This window comes from Lutra lutra, chromosome 8, assembly GCF_902655055.1.
Source record: "Lutra lutra chromosome 8, mLutLut1.2, whole genome shotgun sequence".
NCBI lineage: Eukaryota > Metazoa > Chordata > Mammalia > Carnivora > Mustelidae > Lutra > Lutra lutra.
Window position 1 is genome coordinate 96,159,645 of NC_062285.1, and position 22,725 is coordinate 96,182,369.

Sequence of the window (22,725 nt, forward strand, 5' to 3'; positions counted from 1 at the left end):
TTCCCTAATGACAGACATTACATTACTGAACAGGGTTATCTTTTCTGCGAAAACTAGATAGAACCACAGAGTCCTTTTAAAAACAGAAATAATGGCCATTCCTAGTCAGTCACTGAAATTGAAATTTCAATCATAGAATCTGTAAACAATTTAATGCTGATGGTAGTAGAAGGCACCTATTTGAAAAGCAGATTTTAGTCCAAATCTTAGCTATCATACTGCTGTTTGTTTTGTTTTGTTTTGTTTTGAGGAAAAAAATACCCTTAGCCTTGTTACTTATCAGGATTTAGATAAAAATATTTTAGTTTTTTAGACATGTAAGGAAATACTGATAAAAATTGAGTGACTTTGCTCACTTGAATTTCCTTACCCCAGTATTGCTTGTTACAAAATTTCTTATTGGCAAGTTACATGTATTTTGCCACCATTTTTGGATTTGAAAGTTTATTAACAACTTTATCATATTTCTCTACCAAAATTTTAAAATTTCAGTTCTAAATTTCCTATGACCATAGGGCTCTCTGTAATAAAAGTTATTGTTTGAATTACTAAAATCAAAACAAACAGACAAGCACTACTGTTTTTATTTTAGAGAGGTGGGGAGAAGGATAGAGGGGGAAGCGGGAGAGAGAGAATCCCAAGCAGCCTTCCCACTGAGCGCAGAACTCAACATAGGGCTCAGTCTCAGGGCTACCTCCCCTGACACAAAATGCCCTGAACTGAAATCAAGTGTCAGATGCTCAACTGACTAAGCCACCCAGGTCCCGCAATAAGTATTATTTATAATATCCACAAGCCAGAAATAATCCACATGTTCATCACCTGATAAATGGGTAAAGAAAATGTCATGTAGCTATACAATGGGTATTTTCTTTGGATATTTTTTTTTATCATAAGAAATAGAAGGAACAGATTATTGATGGAAGCAATAATGTGGATGAACCTGATTCTAATTCTAGCAACAGGTAATATTTACTATAGATAAATGAAGCAATTGGGGAAACAGATCTCAGTGATCTCACTAAGAAATGCAATTCCATAAATGTTTACTTTTTATAGTATATTTTTAAATGGTAATTTTTATGTTAATCATTTGTGTCATTGTTTTCATTTTGGGATTTTAGTAACTTTATACAGTTGTGTGTCATCACTACAACCAGTGTTAGAAGACTTCCATCACCCAAAAAAATTCACTCGTGGCTCTATGTAGTTAGTCCACGTCTACCTCCAGTGGAGAAAGGGCAGGAATTGTTGGATGCTCAAGTTTTCCTTTGAGCAGCATTATGGGACAGATTTTGAATCATTGTACTTCTCTTGCTTAGTAAACATGGAACATTGATCCTTCCTGTGGCTCTTCTCTTTGCATTATATAAAATGTGTCCTCACTCATAGGCTCCCATTTCTTAGAATATAAAGACATTTTGTTTTTCTAGCTTTTTCACTTTGTAAGGGTCTTTTAAAAATCTCACCCATTATAGATTTCTAAATTGCTAGTTTTGTTTTTGTTTTTGTTTAAAGATTTTATTATTTATTTGACAGAGATCACGTGTTGGGGGGGTCGGGAAAGCAGACTCCCCGCTGAGCAGAGAGCCCGGTGTGGGGCTTGATCCCAGGACCCTGGGACCATGACCTGAGCCAAAGGCAGAGGCTTTAACCCACTGAGCCACCCACGCACCCCTAAATTGCTAGTATTTTTTATTTCAAGTTTCCCATTCAGGTCTGAGCCCAGTTAACAGAAAGAACAAACATGTCTTCCTTTACCTCAGCTATTGGGTCTACCACAAAATATATTTTACAGTTTCCTGACATCTATTTTTATTTTGTTTCATATCCAGTCATTTTTATTTTGCTTACAATTTTAAATCTTGACCAATCTACCTTTAAGAAAGACTTCTAAAATAGTGTAGTTCCTAAGTAGATTCTTGGTCTCTCAAGACCAATTTTTAAAAATATGTTGTGCTGTTTGAGTCTGGTCTTTCCTATTCTGCTTTTAACCATTTTTCTTTATAAAGAGGAAATTAAGTTATTTGTGATTAAGTTGAAATTCTGAAACAAATTTGTCAGTCTCCCTGAAATTGAAGAAAATCCTCACTATAAATTCAACTTAATCTAGACTCATGTCTAAACTCTGTTTCTATAGTTCTGCCTTTTAAAGAGGCTAATATAATTGTTCCTTTGCTGAGAAACCTTTAAGAAAAGTAGTTCATTTCAGAGGTAAGGGGAAAGAACAAAAGGAATAGGATTGTGTGGGTAGATTAGAGACAGAATAATTCAAGGAGAGTAGGCTTCCAGAGGTTTGAGCAGGGGGAAGTAAAGAAAGACTATCTTAGTCATTTTATTTTGAGGCCCCGGAATATCAATTAAAGAAGTTGTCTGTTGATTGTTATTTTGTCTCATAATTTTTTCTGTAGTTGCAGTTCCTCTTAAGCTACTAATTTTGGCATTTCAGAAGTTGGTCATAAGTCTGGTTAAGTCACACTTGTCAATATCACAGTTTTTGTCATTTGCCGATGTAAGTACAAAAGTCAAGGTTATATTGGGAGCTTATAAAAAAAAAACAAACACATGAAGTTCTTCCTAGAAAAGGTTGTGGCTTTGACAAATAAAGCAGCCACTAGAGTCAAGAAAAAGGGTGTTAGGGTTAATTAACTGGGAAGAGGCACATTGGGAACTTTCTGGGTGGTAGAAGGGTTTTAAATCTTAATGAAGTGTGGGGCACCTGGCTGGTATAAGCTTCAGTGTGTGCAACTCTTGATCTCAGGAGTTGTAACTTTGAGCCCTGTGTTGTGTATAGAGATTACTAAAAAATAAAATCTTTAAAAAAGAATCTTAATGAGGGCTCTGTTTATGGTTGTTACTTGTTACTATGACTACAGAACTGTCTTTCTTGATTAAGAAGATTTAGAACCTGTTCTGGTGGCTGCTTTTGTCCCATGGCCATTGACCAATTCTTTCTTTCTAGGATGGTAACAGCTTTGTTATTATTTCCCTAGCCATGAAACTTTTAGGATCTTCTTTCTCTATCTTTCATGTACTGAAATTTGATGGTAATAAGCCTTGGTATGGGTTTTTTCTTTTTGGTTTTGTTTTGAATTCCACTATTTCATCTTCCTGAAAGCCATCGTTTTTCAGTCTGGGGCTCATACTCTTCAGTTCTATCTCTGATTTCTAACCATTTTCAGACTCTTTGTACCTCCCCCACTTCAGGAATAGATATTTGGTCCATTTTCTCGGCTAACTCATTTACCATTCATGTATCCCAGGGGTTGGCAAATTTTCTCTGTAAATGCCAGATAGTAAATATTTTAGGCTTTGTGGACCAGATGGCCTATATTATAACTACTAAATTCTGCCATTACAGCAGGATAGCAACCACAGATTCTACACAAATAAATGGACATGGCTGTATTTCAACAGAACTTTATGTACAGAAAGAGGTGATTGACTAGATTTGTTTGCAGACCTTTGTTTTAGCCTGTTTATCTTTCCTGGAATATTGCTTAGTGAAGACAGGAATTTTTTGTTCATTGACTGTATATATCCCCACACTTAGTAGGCACTCAACTACTTGTGACTCAAGATTACAGGTAGTTCAGGAAAGGGAGTTAAACATGCCTGTTACTGCCATCTTATAACCAGTAATATACCCCTTCGTGCTGTTTTTCAGCCCCCTCCCTTTTTTTTTTTTTAATAGAGCAGATATTTTATTCTGTTTGAATTTAGGTTAGGGCTGAAAGTCATGTCAGTAATTCTGTGGTTTTTTTCTACCTCTGATGTGGTATAAAGAACCCTACCAGTAGCATCCGTTTAGTAAGTCTGTTTATCGAATACGTATATTAGTATGGTAGAGTAATCATTTTTTTAAACTATTTGGTTGAATATCTAATTTATATAAGAAGCACATGAATACCAAGATATATTGCCTAAGAATTCTCTCTCTCTTTTTTTTTCCTTATAAGGTACTAGCTTTTGACAAGTTTGCACCATGCGTGAGTATAAGCTAGTCGTTCTTGGCTCAGGAGGCGTTGGAAAATCTGCTCTGGTAAGTCATTATCACCGTACCTAAGCTATTCATTGCAACACATGTTCTTTTTCTGTTGAGTTTTAGGTTTTGACTATTTGTCTTCATTTATTTGTTAAAGTGAAGTCTCAGTGATTTTAGAGGCAATGTGTTTTTCTTGTAATTTTAGTCCACTTCTAGTCGGACCTGTGTAGATCATACTGTTTCTGGTCTTTTGGTTCCAGACCAGCATGAGATATGCCAGAATACAATTTGGGCTAAGCATAGAGAGTGGGAGCATATAAATGTGTGTCCATCTGTATTTCTGAGCCAAGTAGGAATGAATTTTGCTCTTTCTTCTTGTGACTTGGCTTATATGTATTTTCTGAAAATATTAAATAAAGCTTTTAAAAAACCTTTTTCCAATACAACCCATGACTGTCCAGTTTTCACATTATTTTAGCAGCCATGCTTTCTGTATCAAGAATAGTGTAGTGGGGGGAAAATAGTGTAGCAATTGGGAACCAGCTGGCTCAGTGGAAAGAGCATGTATCTCTTGATCTTGGGGTTGTGAGTTCAATCCTCATGTAGGGTGTAGACATTACTTAAAAATAAAATATTTTAAAAATAATAATATAGTGAGAAAAAAAGACAGTTTGACAGTAGTGGCTGGGGAAGAAAAGAAACTTAAGGAAAATGACTTGATGAGTAGTTCAGTTTAATAACGCCCCAGTGTAAAACAGATTGACCATCTCACTCAGCCACTTAGAATGGCCACCTAGCACAGAACTTGAAGTTTGAATCAAACTGAGAAATGTGTGCAGGGGGGCATGAGCTGCTTTGTCATTTGTAAATATATCCAAAATGATGAGGAGGTGTCTTGAAGGTATGTACTTATGTACACAAAACAAATAGCCTGTTTCTAATTAAAATTCAAATTTAAGCTGTTAAGACTGAAATAGAAGACATTTAAAATTTTGCTTAAATATGGGACCTCTGGATGGCTCAGCAGGTGAAGGTTAAACGTTGGACTGTTGATTTCAGCTCTGGGTCTTCAGATCACTCCACACCGGGCATGAAGCCTGCTTTAGATTCTCTCTCTCCTTCTCCTAAAGCCCCTTCCCCCATTTTTTCCTCTCTAAAAATAAAATAAATAAATTTTAAATATATGAGCTCCAAAGTTAGAATTACCTAATAGGGAGGATAGTGATTATTAATGTTTTTAAAAAGCTTTCTAAAGTAATTTACTCATCAAATGCATACATTAAATGTAGTAGTGGTTATATTTTCATCAATGATATAACTGGCTATGTGAAATCAATAGTGCAAAGCATACAGATTTGAATTTCTTGTTTTCTTTAAGTGTAAACGGTATACTTTTTTTTTTCCAGACTGTACAGTTTGTTCAAGGAATTTTTGTTGAAAAATATGATCCTACGATAGAAGATTCTTATAGAAAGGTATATGTTACTTACTCTAGAAGACTTTTGCTTTTGACTTTACTCTAAATATAAGTTCTTAGTTTTAGCTTTGTAATTGCTGAATGTTGTTTACAAAGTCAGAGGAAGAAGCAAGAGTTTATTTAAAAATTAGTAGGAAAAAACACTTGATTATTTCCTGGTCTTGTTTCCGTACCAGTTAATGAAAATCGTAAAGCACTTGCTCATATGTGTTCTTTCTCTCTCTCTCCCTGCCCTCCTCAGAGAATTTTAAGTTTATCCTGACCCTAAAATTGTAATTTGACACACAAACTTCAGAATTAGGCTATCCATTTCAAGTGATAGTTGTGTCCCTCCGCCCTAAACACCACCAAAAACTGAACACCGTCAGGCTCCCTTCTTTTTAAAGTATCACTGCTCATAATAGAGTTGTTTCTATGTCCACAAACACAACATGTGACAATAAAACTTAATATGCAGACATTTTTAATTTAGGGGGAGAGTTATCTCCCCACCTTTATGTAACAGCCTGTTTGACCCCTGCTGCTATGTAGATACTGTTTGTATTCTTCCCTTTGTGTCCGCAGTCTACCAGAGAAACTGGAAAGCCTTGAGGCAGTATTACTCTTTTCTTTCCGAATCTAATTCTAAATAACTTATTTTCCAAGGAAATGTTAGGTGCAAAGGGGTCACTAGGATACATAACTTATTTGCTGGGTGTCTTTTGCTTCTTTGCTACCAGAAACGTTGTTCCAATACGGTGAAGGGGATTGTAGTTATCTAGAGAAATGAAGATATATCTAAATAAGGCATGGCAGTGTTGAGATAGACAGAATGACTTTTGATCTTATTGAAACTAGTACTGGTTTTAAAGAATTTTGAGCTATTTTGAAATCATTTCCTCCCCAGAATTAAGTTCTGAGTGATTCACACAGAGCTTGGATCTTAGAGGTATCCTTATGTTGAGAACACATGGTTTTTGCACCTAATACAATTTGGGGGTCAGTGGACCTTGATTATATAGCTATTTTTTCTCCTGTTCTATTCAGGTATTGCATAAAACTAGTTGTAAAGTTACAGTAATCTCGCTATTTAAATATCATACTAGTTTTTGTATATAATAAGGTACTCTTTTACACATTAAAGAATGAAGGTATATTTTAATTTTTCCTCCAGCAAGTTGAAGTAGATGCACAACAGTGTATGCTTGAAATCTTGGATACTGCAGGAACGGTATGTAAAACAAGTATCAAAGTATGTGCACAACTTCTGTGGTATTGACCTTGTAAATGCTAATACTCTATAGACAAATGCTCGATAAACTTATTTAAAAGCCTACAACTTGCATTAAATCTTACAGCTATTTTTCTTATTCTCTTAAGTTCTGTGTGTGTGTGCTTTGTAATTGCAGTGGGTCATTTACTGAAGAAATAAATAGAAATTTGTTTGAATGAGAGGTGCTTGGGTGGCTCAGTTGATTAAGCAGCTGCCTTCAGCTCAGGTCATGGTCCCAGGGTCCTGGGATTGAGCCCCATCTTCAGGCTTCCTGCTCGGTGGGGAGTCTGCTGCTGCTCCCTTTGCCTCTGCCTATTGTTCTCCCTACTTGTGCTCTCTCTGTCTGTCTCAAATAAAATCTTCAAAGAAAAGGGAGGTGGGGGGAGAAAGAAATTTGAATTAAAATTTTCAGCCTCATAGTACTTTAAAAACAAGTCAAAATATATTACGTATTTTAGTTAATGTGGAAAATACTCCAGTAAACATTTATTTCTCAGTGGCTTTGTGGAGTAACTTGAACAGTATCTTTTCTTCAGAGTATTTATAAACCAACTAGATTTGTTGGTGTCTGAAGGTGAAGGGAAGATTTATTCTGGATATATGGTATTCATTCATGTTTGAGTACCTGATACGTGCCATGGACAATATTCTTACTTGTAAAGGTTCACAGTCTAGTGAAGGAGGAAAAGTGTGAGGAAATGGCAAGATATAGGTAAGCGTGCTGGTGAGCCCTGTAGAGCTAGAGTATTGTGAACTAGCTGTGAGTAACTTGGGAATTCAGTTTTGGTACCTTACATATTATATATTAAAAAGCTGTCTTTTAAATAGCTTTTGGGGAAAGGATATTTCTTTCCCAGTTAAGTATATTTATTGCACATAAATCTGCTTTGGTTGTATTATTGTTAAATAAAAACTTATTTCATGAAATAGTTTTTCAAATCACATCTTGCCACAGACTATAATTTTAAGAAATGTTATATAACACTACTGTATTCTTCACTGAGCTCTAATTATAAACTTAAAAATTGTCAAATTAACTGTCAGAACTTTATTGTTTTTTAATGATGCTTTCTTTCTACTATAGGAACAATTTACTGCAATGAGAGATTTATACATGAAAAATGGCCAAGGCTTTGCATTAGTTTATTCCATCACAGCACAGTCCACATTTAATGATTTACAAGATCTGAGAGAGCAGATTCTTCGAGTTAAAGACACTGATGATGTAAGCTGAGTTGCTAATAAATATATTTTATTTCAGACTCTTAGTGTAGTGATATCCAATTTAAGAATTTCAGTTTAAATGGAATTTAAAGTTCATGTGTTTTGGGGAGGGGGATTTCAAACGATTTTTTCCTAGAAGGCAAAAATAAATCTTTACCATTTGTGCATATTTTCAAATATATATAATGTGGAAAGTAAGAAATAACTTTCCTCTCTCCTTAGCCTGTGTGAAATAAACGTTATACCCTTCCTATTTTTAAATAATGTGTTTGGTGGGTCAGAAGGAAAGATGTGGGTGGCAGATGTTACTAATAGATGTCTGGGTATATTTCTGGTAGACCTAAGAGCCTTTCTAACAAGAATCAAAACTACATATGAACACATCTCAAGCAACTGACAGAAGATTAACACAATAATACTTTTAAAAGGAAGCCAACCAGTACATTAAATTCTAACATTAATTTGCACGTCCCTTATGTGTACCATAATGGAGTTTAATCCCTGTATCAAACTTCAGAAGGATTACTTTAATTCCTTATCATACTATAGATAGCAGTGGTTCTCAAAATTGATCCTGCATCAAAATCACTTGTAAATCTAGTTAAAACAGATAGCCAAGCCTCACTCCCAGAGTTTCTGATTGAGTAGGTCAAGAATACTCAAGATTTTACATTTCTAACAGGTTTCCAGATGGTGTTGATGCTGCTGGGGTCCAGGAACCACACTTTTTAAAAATTACTGTATTACATATATAATTTAATTATAAGCAAATATTGTGAGGGTTCAGAGGCATCTGTGGGAAATGTTGCCATTTCTTAGACTTCTGAAACAGGAGAACTTTGGGGTATTCTCACATATTTATAATAGCTCAGTGACCATTTCTCAATTAGTAAATATTTTCTACTGTCTCTGATACTAGTTTTCTTCTTCTATCAGTTACATTAAATAAGTATGAATATAAAATTCTGTGTCTATTCCTAAAAACCAAAATTCTTGATATTCCTAATTTGGATCTTTTTCCAAAAATTGTCTAGAAAGCCAGCCTCTAAATGATTAATGGGAATTTTCCAGAATAAGTATTATTTATCTCTATCGTGTCCTTGTAAAATAGACATCAAATGATTAAGGTGGTCTAAATATTTAATAATTTAGGATGATTTTACTTTCTGGCTTTTTAATATATATTATATGAGAAACTAAAAATTCTACTTCAGGGCTTTCCAAATTTCTCCTTTTTGTGTCATGAAATGGAGAATGATTATTTGATAAATGCATGTCAGTAAACCAGAAAACTTGAAGTTGATTCACATCCCTTAGACTTTTAAAATTTTGAAATGTATTGGCTTTTCATAGTAATACCCTCTTATAATTTATTTTTTAAAAGGTTTTGTGTTTTGCTAACTATATTTAGTTATAAATCCATTGGGATGTAATTTTAAGGGGTTTTTTTCCTTTCTTAAAAGTAGATCATAGCTAGTTTTCTGAAAATTTCACATGAAGGATTCTTAACAGGCTCTCATATTAAACTATAAATTTTATTACTTATTCAATATTTTTCTCTGGCATATAAAGTAATCCTTAGGGTTGACTCTTAGAATTCTTTGGTTTTGCCATAAGAGATTCTTAATCTCAGGAAACAAACTGAGGGTTGCTGGAGTGGAGGGGGGTGGGACAGATGGGGTGGCTTGGTGATGGATATTAGGGTATGTATTGTGGATGGCACTATGTATTGTGTAAGACTGATGAATCACAGACCTGTACCCTTGAAACAAATAATACATTATATGTTAATTTTTAAAAAAAAAATTCTTCTGTTTTGAATTAATATAGCATACTTATTTTTTTTACCCTCACAATTTTTTTGTATTTTTAGGTTCCGATGATCCTGGTTGGTAATAAGTGTGACTTGGAAGATGAAAGAGTTGTAGGAAAGGAACAAGGTCAGAACCTAGCAAGACAGTGGAACAACTGTGCATTCTTAGAATCTTCTGCAAAATCAAAAATAAATGTTAATGAGGTATGGTGAAATACACTTTAAAAAACTCGATTTGGAATTCAGCATTTAAAATTAATGAAAAATAATGTGTGTGTATTAACACAACCTTAGGTTAATGTTTGCTCCGGGTGCTTTGTTGATCTTATAGACAAAAATCTTAACAAGCAACAGTGCTAGAATTTGCTCAGAGAAAAAAGAAGACTGGGGCACCTGGGTGGCTCAGTCAGTTAGGCATCTGTTCGGCTCAGGTCATTATCCCAGGGTGCTGGCGTCAAGTCCCGCATCAGCCTCCCTGCTCAACGGGGAGTCTGCTTTTCCCTCTACCCCTCTTACCCGCTCATGATCTGTCTCTCAAATAAGTAAATAAAGTCTTTAAAAAAAGAAAAAGGAAGACTGGACAGAAAAAGGTTAGGGGTGGGAAAGGCAGGATTTAAGTATTCAGGTGTATATATGTAGAGATGAACGATGTTTTATAAAAGATGGAGACAAATTTAAGAAGGCTTGCATGGTTCTTGCCTTGAAGGGGCTTAAGTCCTGTGGTAGGGTAAAGATAACATAGGGAAGATTTGAAGAGTAAAGGATTGTTTTCTTTGAATGATGTTAAATGTTCTAATGAATGACAGTAAGATCTCTGCTGCTCCTTAATTCAGTTCTTATTTTAAGGAGAGAAATTTTAGCCCTCCCAAAAAATAAAAGTATTTGGCAGTTAAATGACTACCCGGTTTTACTTACTCCTTAGCTGAACAGAATATTTGTTGGAGTTCATATATATACATGGCATTCAGGTTTTCATTTTATTTTTTCCATTTTTTTGTTTTTGGGGGGTTTTTTCCTAATTAAAAAAACAAAAAAATCCCAACTCTGTTTGCAGATCTTTTATGACCTAGTGCGGCAAATTAACAGAAAAACTCCAGTGCCTGGGAAGGCCCGCAAAAGGTCAACATGTCAGCTGCTTTAATATATTAGATGCATTGTAGCTCTGAGCCAGGTATGTAAATTTATCTTTTCCTCTATTTTTATATTCTTTTCCTCTAACTTCTAACCTCAGCTTCATTAAGGACACTCTTTCAACAAAACAAGTATAGAATGTTTTATTGTTCTTAAAAAAACAAACCAAAAAACTGAGATTACTTCTCTTTAAGGTATCCGTGAGTTAGAATGATATCCTAGTAATTAAAGTAATTATTTCCTGTATATATCAGCATCAAAAGTAGGGTATTCCACATAAGTGAATATTCTAGGTAAGTTCATCCAATATATACTTATGCCCCATTGGGACACTGGTTTGTGCTGACAGTACAGTGATGAACAAAACCAACCTTCTTTCCTTGCCTTAAGCTATTCAGGTCTAGTGAAAGAGTTAGACAAACAATTGAAAAATACGATAAATGAGGGCTAGACTAAGTCCAGCACAGTACTGGTAATAAGAACCCCTGACCCAGTTATCATATGCTAGCTAGCACTCTGAACTATTGTCCACATATTCATTGAATTCTTACAACAATCCTATGACACAAGAACTATTATTATTCCCATATTACATATGAGAGAACTAGAGCACAAAAAGATTATTACTTGTTCAAGCCCTGCAGTTAGTAAATAAAGGAGCCAAAATTTGAATCCTATGATCTGAGCGCATGGCTCAGAATTTGAGTGATGAACTGGCTCCCAAGCCCATGCTTAGTCATTATGCTCTTATGGGTACTACAGGAGCATGAATAACTGGAACCCCAAATCAGTCAGATGTAAACTGCGGATTCAGGGAAAATATGTCAAAGTAAAAGACATCTAAGCTGATATCCGAAGAGTTGTCAAGCCTAGAAAACCACAGAAACAACTCAGAGATGAGATAGCAAAGGAAAACTGAACATACATTTTTATATGGTTTTTGAAAACAGTCATATTAAATGATTTAATACTTGTAAATCAGATCAGTGCCTGGTACTTGGTAAACCTTCAGCTGTTAACTGTTGCTCTTTGCCAACAAGAATGGCTTATTGCTCCTTTAGCATTAAAACTATATTTTACTCTACCCTTATTCTGGGAGCTTGTAGTGTTTGTGGCTCTCCTGCTTCCTATGTTAAATGGCCCTCTACGGTAGCACACTTGAATCTTCGAGAGTTTGTCCCTACTCTCCATTTAAGGCTTTCTGTTTAGAGATACATGCTCTCATTCCTGATAATCCTCTCAATCCTCACCACATGCCCATTCCTAGCAGTACACATGTGTGTAAACTCATATACTCCAATCCGTCCTATCTAATTTGCCACAGTTGGTTTGCTAGGATTTAGAAAATTCACCAAATTCATTCAGACTGAGGACTTAAAGCTCAAGGCATTTATGAAAATTGCCTCAGCAGCCATATCAATATTAACATTATTTCTGGAACTTGCAATAAGGCTAAATCCCAGAAAAACAGTAAAAAGAAAACTTTCTTTAGCCCAGGAATGTATGCAGAAAATCATCCAAAGTAAATAAATACTTGGCAGACAATGAGTTCTAATTTTACCTTTTTTTATATTGCTCACAATTTTTTGAAGTTTAATTACATAGGATTTTCATATAATACCAGCTTTTTCTAACATCCATCAAGTTGATAGAATTTGTTTAAATATGAAATTAGAACGTTTATAACTGTCAACTATAAAGAGCCATCATGAAATAAATTATTTTTTGTCTACTTCTCTGAACCAGCTTTGTAGCCACTCTTTCTGGAAGAGTAAGGAAGAAAGGTCTTGATTTTCAGATACTAGAAACCCTGATTAGATGTACATTCTATACTTACAATGTAATTCCAGGATTGGAAACACTCATTTTGTTAATATTGCTATTTTTTAATCCTAATTCTAATAAAGTTGACCTGACCTAAAATATTAATGTGGTGTTTTTTTGGTTTTTGTCTTTCTGCTTTGAATCTTTGGAAGATAATATACAGAAATTTGCACTAAGGTGCCTTCCCTTTCTGGATCTAAAACTTAATTTGACTGACTTTCAAGAGGGCAGCAGAGTAGATGAAGTCTTTCTGAAAAGATGAAAATGTCTACCTATGCTTTACTTTGCTATGAGTTGTGTGGTGCATTGTCATACATTGTCATGAATGTAATGACAAGAGCCTGTATTATATTCATTTCTAACACATAAAACACTGTTGCTTTAATGTGTACCTATGGATCTGTAGTGTGCTATTTTCAACCCATGTTTTCAATTTAATTTTCTCCTTTCAACAGGTCTGAAGAACTGTTGCGCAATTCAACAGTGCCAGCATTCCAACTTTGTTAAACCTACCAACATCTTAAATGGACTTTCTGTGGTGGTACCCTTTAAGAGGCGGATGAAAGCTACTACATCAGTTTGCACATTCTGATCACTTTCCAGTATCACAAGAGAGATTTTTACTTATATAATAGTCCTAGAGTATGCAGCTGGTAAAACCAGAGGCTACAATCCAGTATTACTGCTAAGAGACATTTTTCATCCACCAATGTTGTACATGTATGAAAATGGTGTACTGTATACTTTAACATGCCCCATACTTTGTATTGGAGAGTACAATAATGTAAATCCTAAAAGCACCACTATTTTAGCATAATAAAAGAAAGTCCAAAGAGCTCCTATATAGACTACTCCAGATAACTTCGCTTCTTTGATACTTGTAGCTTATTGTAATTTTTTTTAAGAAATTCAAGGTCATTATCATTGTATTGTACAAATAAGCGCTTTGATTAACACAGCTATATAGTTTTTTTAATTTTTAAAAAAACCTGTGGAGACAGTGATCTTGTCTTTAAAATATGATAGTCCTTTCAGTATAATGTCTTAGATTAAAGACATTGCCTTTAATATCTGTTGGGAAGGAAATGTCCAGACTTTTCAAATCTTTTATTATATGTTTCCTTTTTTGTTTACATAGGGAACAATGTTTATAGTTGTGTGTACAGTGGGGGTCTACAACAAGAAGTGTATATTTTCAAACAATTTTTTAATGATTTAACAATTTTTGTAAATCATTTTCAGGCTTCTGCAGCTGTAGATTCTCACTGTGAATCCCTTGCTTGCTCATGCATAAGTGTATTTGCAATACCAAATATACAGGTTTAGTATTTTTGCCTGTTAGTGGTTGTTTCACATGTGTAACGTTTTGGTTGAGATGTTAAATGGTGGACGAGTACTGTGGATGTGAATGTGGGAAGTAATTTTAATCATGTGTAATTGGTCACAAGGCCTAAGTTGCAGTAACTATTGCTGTTTTATTTAACAATGCCTTGTTGCTTTGTATGCATTAACCGTTTGGGTGTAAAGATTGTGTGTCTATCCAACAGGGAGCCACAGTATTTAAATTGACCAACCTAATGTTACAACTACTTTGAGGTGGCCAAATGTAAACTAAAAGCCTTAATTAAAGTGGTGCAATTTTGTATAACTTAGCATCAGTAGTTCAATAAATTTGGATTGCCATGCAAGGGCTTGCATTATAATTACTTGCCACTTGAATGTTTTGTGTAATGTTTAACAGTGCTAGCAAATAAATTTGGGTTTAACTTCTTTTTAAATGTAATAGGTGCATTTTACATAGTGTGGTTTCATAATTTAACATTTGGGCAAGCCAGGTTGATTCATTGATTACAGAAATAATGAAAGATACCGGATTTTTTCCCCCAGTATTATTTGAATATCCACATACCCATCTTTTGAATTTTGGGGGGGGGGAATTTTGTAAATCAAGCAGCATTACGAATATATGCTTTTTGGGTAATGTTCAGTAGCTCTTTGAGGTGTAGGAGAAAGAATTGAAAATACTTTGATAGATGTTATGCTTATGGATTTTTAAAAATATATAAGATGAAGTTATACTTAGAATGTTATGGTTATAAAGATCTTTGAAGTGGACTCAAGAACTAATTTCTTTATAGATGATCTGTCTTTTCCTTAGGTGTGCTATAATTCAATTCTTTTTGAAATTTTTAAACAAATCTTAATCTTTCTCAAAGTATTTGCCAGTCACTAAAGCATATCCACAATCAACTAGTGATATCATCTAATTTAGGGGTGTCTGTTAATCTCTTAAAGATACATCCTATTTGAATGGAACATTTAAAGGCTTTCATTTTAGGAAGAAAAAGGTATTATTCCTTACAAATTTAACTCAAGGAGTTCCATGTATTTAAAGGTTTTATGTATCTAAAGAAAAGAAATATTCTCTCAGAAGGCCTGCTTAATTAAGAGTCTTGTCTTGGCAGAACTGGTTTTATTTGTAGCCATTAAGAGAAAAAAACCCCAAATGTGGCATTATAGAGCACAAAATCACTTCAGTTTACTATATCCGGTTACACCCATTTGACCTTTGTAGGTACCACCATTAATTCAGTTATTTTTATTTTAATAAATGTTTGTTGCCTACCAGCTGTGCACCAGGCTAAAGTCTAGGCTCTTTTTTTTTTTTTTTTTTTTTTTTTTTTGATTTTTTTTTTAATTTTAGGGTGAGGGAGAGGGAGAGAGAATCCTCAAGCAGACCCTGCTTTGAGCAGGGAGCCTGACGCAAGGCTTGTTCCCACAACCCTGAGACCATGATCTGACCTGAAATCAAGAGTTGGACGCTTAACCAACTGAGCCACCCAGGCACCCCTGAGTTCTAGGTTCTCAAAAACAAATATTCAGATAAGTATAAGTGTTCTAGGTCTGAGTGTAGAGCAATAACTGAGATCAATTTAGGACCCCGCCCTAGAATTTATATTCTATTATAGGGTTTCTCAGCCTCAGCAGTATGGTGTTTTGTGCTGGATAATGAGTTGTTGGGGAGTGGTCATGTGCATTATAGGATTTTTAGCAGCATATCTGGTATCTACCCTTTAGATGCCAGTAGTACCACCCCTTCCCCCAAGTTGCAACCACTGAAATTGTCTCCAGACATTGCCATGTGTTCTCCAGTTAGATTCAGGGGTGGGGATGTTGAAGGGCAAAATCACCTGACTGAAAACCACTGACTGACCTGGTGGTAAGCAACTCATTAGTTATAGATTAGTTTTAGTAGAACAAAATGGATAGTTTAGTGAATAAGACTGGGCTCCCCTGGAACCAGAATTCTTGGGTTTCTAATCTCAGCTCTGCTATTTCCTAGCATGTAACATTACTTAGGTGCCTCTGTTCCTTTATCTGTAAAATGGTAATGATAGTAATACCGACTTCATGACGAGTTAGTGAAGTAAATGGAAGTGACACTCTCTTCGTCATTTTTTTAATTTTATATTTTGCTACTAGAAATAGGATTGTGGTTTGGCAAAAAGCATCATTGTCTCATACAGAATAGTAGCTACAGCTTAGGAATGCAGATCATGTAGATCGACTTTTCTGGTGCTTACATTGGAAAAATACTATAATTCAGTCAGAAAAATCATATGAGTTCTTTTTCATGTCCCCACAGATACTTGGAGAAACTTGAATTTTAGGAGGAAATTAGTGACATTTCACCTAATTTTTTCTTAAAAAAAAAAATGTAAAAACCCCTGCTTCAACTTTTATGTTAATGCAGCTGATAAACTTTATCACATGCAGATATTAGGATATAACGGGTTTTTTAGAGTTAATTAGTATTTTTTTTTTAATTTGACAGAGAGAGAGAGAGATCACAAATCGGCAGAGAGGCAGGCAGAGAGAGAGGGAAGCAGGCTCACCACTGAGCAGAGAGCCCGATGCGGGGCTCGATCCCAGGACCCTGAGATCATGACCTGAGCCGAAGGCAGAGGCTTAACCCACTGAGCCACCCAGGTGCCCCTAGGATATAAAGTTTTAAAACCTCCAATTATTGGAAGTAAATTTTGCTTTGCTTTTTTAATCATCTCCTCTTTAGATGTGGGGCAGCAAACTTAGAATCAAAACTTACCACCACAGTATATTTTCTTTTGGTTTATTTCAGTCTGTGTCTTCTTTGAATTTAATCTCCATCTACTCTACCTCCTCCCCTTTAAATCTTGGAAATATAGAATGACTTTATTTTAAAAATATAGAATGACTTTATTTTAAAAATCTGAGGGTTTCCAGGCTTCTTCTAAACTATTGGTGAATCTTAACAATTTGATTTTATAGGACTCAAAGATTTTTTTTTTAAGATTTTACTTACTTATTTGAGAGCAAAAACACTAGTGGTTAGGTAAGAGGCAGAGGGAGAAGCCACTGAACAGGGAACCCAAGGGCATGGGGCTTGATCACAGGACTCCAGGATCATGACCTGAGCCAAAGGCAGAAGCTCAACTGACTAAGCCACCTCAATAAGACTCAAATTTTTTCTTTTTTAAGATTTTAAGATTGAAGGTTTTAAGATTTTTAAGATTTAATTTTTAAAATTAAAAAATTAAGATTTAAGATTTTTTATTAATTTTTTAAGATTTTTTTATTGAGAGGAAGAGAGAAGCAGACTCCCTGCTGAACAGAGAGCCCCGTGCAGAACTTGATCCAGGGACTCTGGAATCATGATCTGAGCCAAACAAAGGTAGACACTTAGCTGACTGAGCCACCCAGGCACCCTCAAATTTTTGTTTTAATCTATTCTATAATTTGTTAACAGTGGACAGTTTATCTGGTGTTTTATGAATACATGAGAGAAGTGTAATGATTCTGAGTAGAACGAAACCTGGTTTCCCATAACTTGATAGAAAAATGCATAAGTCTTTGTTGGGGGATTGATAATACTTGTCAAAATTGGCTAATAAGCCTATTAGTGGAGCAGCTAAGTTTGTAGGCTTGACAGTTTACCTTTGAAAGTTAGAGTAAAATACTACTTAAAAGTTCTGTTTTCTAAATGCAGATAAAAAGTAATCCACAATGTCACACATACTTTGAACTTGGTTCCTTAAAACATCCTTGTTTGTAGCCTATAGATTACTGAGCTTAAGAATTAAAGATTTTATCCCAAATTAGAGACACCTGCCTGACTTTTGTATCCAAGAATCAAAAACTGTATTCAGTACTGCACATCTACCATGTTCCTGGCATTGTTCCTGTGCTAGGGATCTAGCAGGGATGTTCTGCCTGCATGGAACACACATTCTATCGGGGGAATAAAAGACTCAGCAAACGAGAAAAGCTCAATTGGTAATAGTCTATTAAACTGTCTCACAGCTTTCCATTTGGGACAATTTAATGATTTTAGGAAAACATTTTTAACCTGTTTAAAGATTATCTATAGGAGGCCAGTAATTTCTGATTTGTCTGAAAGGGTACGGAAAGAGTTTCTCTCTTACTATGAACCTAGTTTAATCTCATTTTCTTTATACAAGGACATAAATAATTACCCAGATTCAGCATTTGGGCCAAAGTCCAGGGTTTTTTGTTTTTCTGAATACTAAACACATACCTTACAGAATTTTTATGTGAATAACATTTTCACTTTAGTCAAAAGCTTATGGCAGTTTTAAAATAGGCAGAGATCAAAGTCTTTAATTTTTGACATCTGCCATTGTTACCCATTCAAATTTCTGCTTATACTATGATAGTCTGTATCCCCTGTGAATACCAAGTTCAGAACAGGAAAGTGCTATTGTCAGATACTATGCTACTGAGGGCATAGAGGAGTAGCAAAGAGTAAGTGATAGAAAAAAAGCCCAGACCCTGCCGACAAGGTATTTAATGAATCCGTGATGGGGAATACCAGTCAAAAAGTATCCAAAAAGTAAAAATCTAGTAATTCATGTCTAACAACAGATAGTTTATACTTACTATCTGTTCTAATAATAATGACTAACAGTACAAATTGTACTTTGTTTTTAAATGTATGGACTATTTGATTTATATTTATACTGCTCAGGTCAGTTTTAGTTAGATTCTCTGAGCAAATTAACCAGTGATGGAGAACTATATGGCTGGCAGGAAAAAATTAGTATTTTTCCATACTGGAAATGGAGTACAATCAATGGGGTAGAGAATACAGTGGATAATTATCAGGGAGCTACTCTGCTGTTGTAAATGGGAGTTGTATGACTGAAGCAACAACGGATTTAATAATTGTGTGAAAGATAGCCCTGGGAGGAGTAATGGTAGAACCAGAGTTAACCCAGCCATCTTGTGGGCTGCTTGGATCTATAAGCATGAAATGACTAGGGTTGGAGCCATTGTGCGAAGGGAAACCCAAGAAATTTCATTTTTATGGAAAAGAAAAAAGATTTTCTCTATTAGGGAGAGAGAGCGAGAGGGACAGGCAGAGGGAGAAGCAGGCTCCCCCACAGAGCAGGGAGCCTGAGGCAGGACTCTATCCCAGGACCCTGGGATCATGACCTGCGCTGAAGGCAGATGCTTAACCTATGGAGCCATCTAGGCGCCCCGCTGGAGAAATTTCTTAAAGGTATAACTGGAGAATTGGTCAAGACTTAGATGTGAGGACTGAAGGAAAGAGTGATTATTTGATTATATTAACAGGACCAAAGGGATTGAGCCCCAGTAACAGTAAAATGGAGACGCCTGCGAGGAATTGTTTTTAGTACATGAGCAAAAGAACTTTTTTGGTGAGATAAACTTCATGTGAAGTGAATAATTTTACTGAGTATATTCTGAGAAGAGGCAGATTTTAACAGTTGAGTCTTGGAGTCCTTGACATACAGGAGCCAAATGAAACCATGAAAATCCTTATTTTCATAAGGATTAAGCATGGAGAAAGTAAAATAGGAAAGCCTGGCCTACGTGGGCTGGGGTTGAGAAGGGTTGGAGTGCAAAAGATTGGTATTACAAAGGGAAGGCAGCAAATAGCCTTCCATAGCCTGAGAATACAGCATCTTTGATCACAAGGAGCAAGATAATGTTCTCTACTTCTTCGTGGGGAATTGACTACTAATATGAGAGAGTAGGATGGTTTTGGAAATACCATCCTCTAATTAGTACCAGGTCTATGGATGTCAGTGTAGTGACTAAAATGTTTCAGAGCCAATGTCGACGTGCTTTTTTTCAAATTCAAACCAAAAGCAAGAGGCGTCTTTCAAATAACATCCCATTTAAGTATTTCTCCCCATACCTTTCAATAATATAAACATTTTTGTTCCTCTCAATGTTCTTACAAGGCACTTTGGTGTTTTAGCCACCGAAATGTGTTAGGGAGATAAACTCTTACTAACTGGGCTCTTACCTGTTGTTGATCTATTGCTATGGCTCTCTAGAAAGATATTCATATTCTAGTTGAACAGTATATATTAGTTTGTAGGGCTACTGTAACAAATTACCTCAAGTTTGGTGGCTTAAATGAACAAACTTTTTCTCACACTTCTGGAGGCCAAAAGGCCAAAATCAAAGTGTCAGCAAGGCCTTGCTCCCTAGCAGCTCTAGAAGAGAATCCGTTCCGGCCACTGGCATTCCTTGGTGCTGGGCTACAACCATTCCAAACTCTGCTTCCATCTTCATATCTTCTCTGTGTGTATCTCCTCTCTTTGGAGGACGTTTGTGATGGCATTTAGGGCCCCCCTGGGTAATCCAGGAAAATGTTATCTCTAAGTGCTTAATTACATCCACAAAGACCCTTTTTCAAATAAAGATAACATCCCAGGTTAGGGCTTAGGACTTGGACATTATCTGGGAGCCATTATCAGCCATTATCAGCCTGCTAATTTTACAGTAACAAAGACCAGCATGGGTTACTCTAGGATCACCCCCAAACATGCTGAATTCAATCAGCAAGCCTAGAGATCTCCCTTGAGAGAGCCCACCTAGGAAAAGCCTCAGGTTTGAGCTACTCTGTAGAGATTCTTTGGAGGGAAACCTAGAATCAGATGAGACTTATAGAAGTCCATAATAGGTCTATTCTGGGCTAGTTCCACAATTTCAAAACCAACATAGTACCCATGGATTACTGTTATTATCCCACTGAATTATCATCCACTTATGTGTTAGCATACATCTTGTCTACATATTTTATATTTTTCAGTGGTGACAAATTTCCCCCCTTCTACTGACTTAGATTTAGAAGTGATATAAATAACGAACTTCATTTCCTTACTTTCATTTTCAGTCTTGAGGATGTTCCCTCCACCTCACCCCACCTTTAATCAGACATACATGATATATATTAGAAGAAAAGGAGCGCTTCCAAAAGCAAACAGTGTCATGATTTAGATTTTACTCAACTTCTGCACTGAATTTAACATTTGCTACTTTTGGGGTTGTTTCTTGTTTTAGAAATGGGAGTGATGGACAGGCATGAATTAAATAACAAAAATTTATTTGGTTGAACAGAAGGAAGTACATTGAACATTAAAGCAAATTAGGGATTTAGTCCAATAGGTTTTTTTTTTTTAATTTGTTAGCACATCTTACATTAGGGGTGAGGTTTCTGTCTGTGTAATCACTTATCGAAACTGAATTTGGACCGTCTCCAGATAAGTTTTATGCATTAATTACTTGAAGTAATGGTAGAAGGAGACAGTGACCATCTGTATGGTTTACATGTTTAAGATATAAACCTAAGGTTCCCAGAAGTTGATTTAGTCATTCTCTACTGGAACTATTTTGGAAAAAGTTGTCATTTCACTCATTCATTCCTTTGAATTTTCTGACTTCAGTAAAGCAAAGATTTTAACTGGCAGGCTTAATAGAGTCTATATGGTTAGACTAAAACACAGTATCAATTCCTGAAATACGTTTTGAGCTCCTTGCAGAAGCTGGACCAGCTGGTAATTAACTATTTAGCAAACACCTAACAGCTAGCTCTTTCTTTTTCAGGAACAAAGAGAATGTTGTTAGCCACTGCCATAACACCAATTTCATTCCACCAATGCTGTCATAGAGGATGACACCAGCGAAGGAAGTGACACCCACTACCCCCTCTTTCCACTCTGAACTAGTATAGGATATTCCTACTGCCAAGGCATTCTCACCTTCTCAGAGTGTGGCTAATGTCAGATGTAGCATTAATGATTTTGTTGTCCAAGGCCCTCTGCCAAGGCTCGTTCAAGGATGATAAAGAGGACAAGTCTCAGGAAGTCATCCAAACAGGGTGGATGTAAAATGCCAAACTATGTCAGCCCTGGAAAGTGAAGGAAATCTGCAGTGCCACCTCTTCCACCACTGGCAGAAGAGCTGCATCTCCCCAAGAGTTCCTCCCCCATAGGCTATTACAACATAAGGAAGAGCCTTTTTTTTTTTTTTTTAAGCTCAGTTCCTCATAAAACTCACTGAGAGAAGCAGTAAAATTGGTCACAATTGGCTCAACTGCTTTATCTCACTTTGAAAAAGAAAGAGGAATGCTAGGTAGCAAAAGATTGGCAGGTCTCCTTGACCTGCACAAATTAAACTCTGAAACACCACTCTCTCTATATATATATTTTTTCAACATCTAGCCTTAAACCTAGTTTGACTATAACTCCTCTTTTCCTAAGGAAAATAATCTGTAAAACTGTAATAATTATATTTTAATTATTAACCTGTTATTACATAATAATCTATGGAACCATTCCATACATAGGCTATTTCTCTGCTTTCCTTTCCTGCTATTCTGTCAAGGTGAGAGAAGCACAAATAAAAGTTTAAGAAAGCTGTCACCCAGGTTCCCTAAAACCAATTAAAATGGGGAATGATGGAAGAACAAGAAAAACTAGCAAATGATTCTTTAATTTTTGTTTTTTGGCATAATGTTTCCATGAAAGAGACCTTTTTAGATTGAAGAAGAACTCAAGAAAAGAACTCAAGCTCTAATATTGGAAGTAATAATCATTCCTTGGGTCCCCTATTATATGCCAGTCACTGCTCTAAGCACTTTACATGTTTTTATTTAGTCCTCAAAACAATGCTATACAATAGGGGTTATTAGTGTCCCCTAATAC

The 22,725-nt window shown here is 35.7% G+C and overlaps 2 protein-coding genes across 4 annotated transcripts in view; both read left to right on the top strand.

The window, feature by feature from the left end:
• Positions 1-14,409, top strand: part of RAP1B (RAP1B, member of RAS oncogene family) — a 43,956-nt gene extending 29,547 nt beyond the window's left edge. For 2 of the 3 annotated variants that reach the window (XM_047742786.1, XM_047742788.1), the window contains exons 2-8: positions 3,960-4,042; positions 5,392-5,460; positions 6,616-6,672; positions 7,799-7,939; positions 9,812-9,955; positions 10,806-10,922; positions 13,162-14,409. In XM_047742786.1, coding sequence (XP_047598742.1) covers positions 3,986-4,042; positions 5,392-5,460; positions 6,616-6,672; positions 7,799-7,939; positions 9,812-9,955; positions 10,806-10,892 — 555 coding nt within the window. In that variant the 5' untranslated portion in view covers positions 3,960-3,985 and the 3' untranslated portion in view covers positions 10,893-10,922; positions 13,162-14,409. Of the gene's footprint in view, positions 1-3,959; positions 4,043-5,391; positions 5,461-6,615; positions 6,673-7,798; positions 7,940-9,811; positions 9,956-10,805; positions 10,923-13,158 lie in introns of all 3 variants that reach the window. The other variant, XM_047742787.1, reaches the window with a different exon arrangement.
• MDM2 (MDM2 proto-oncogene) overlaps positions 1-22,725 on the top strand; it is a 198,706-nt gene that overhangs the window by 29,527 nt on the left and 146,454 nt on the right. The gene's annotated exons all lie outside the window — the stretch shown is intronic.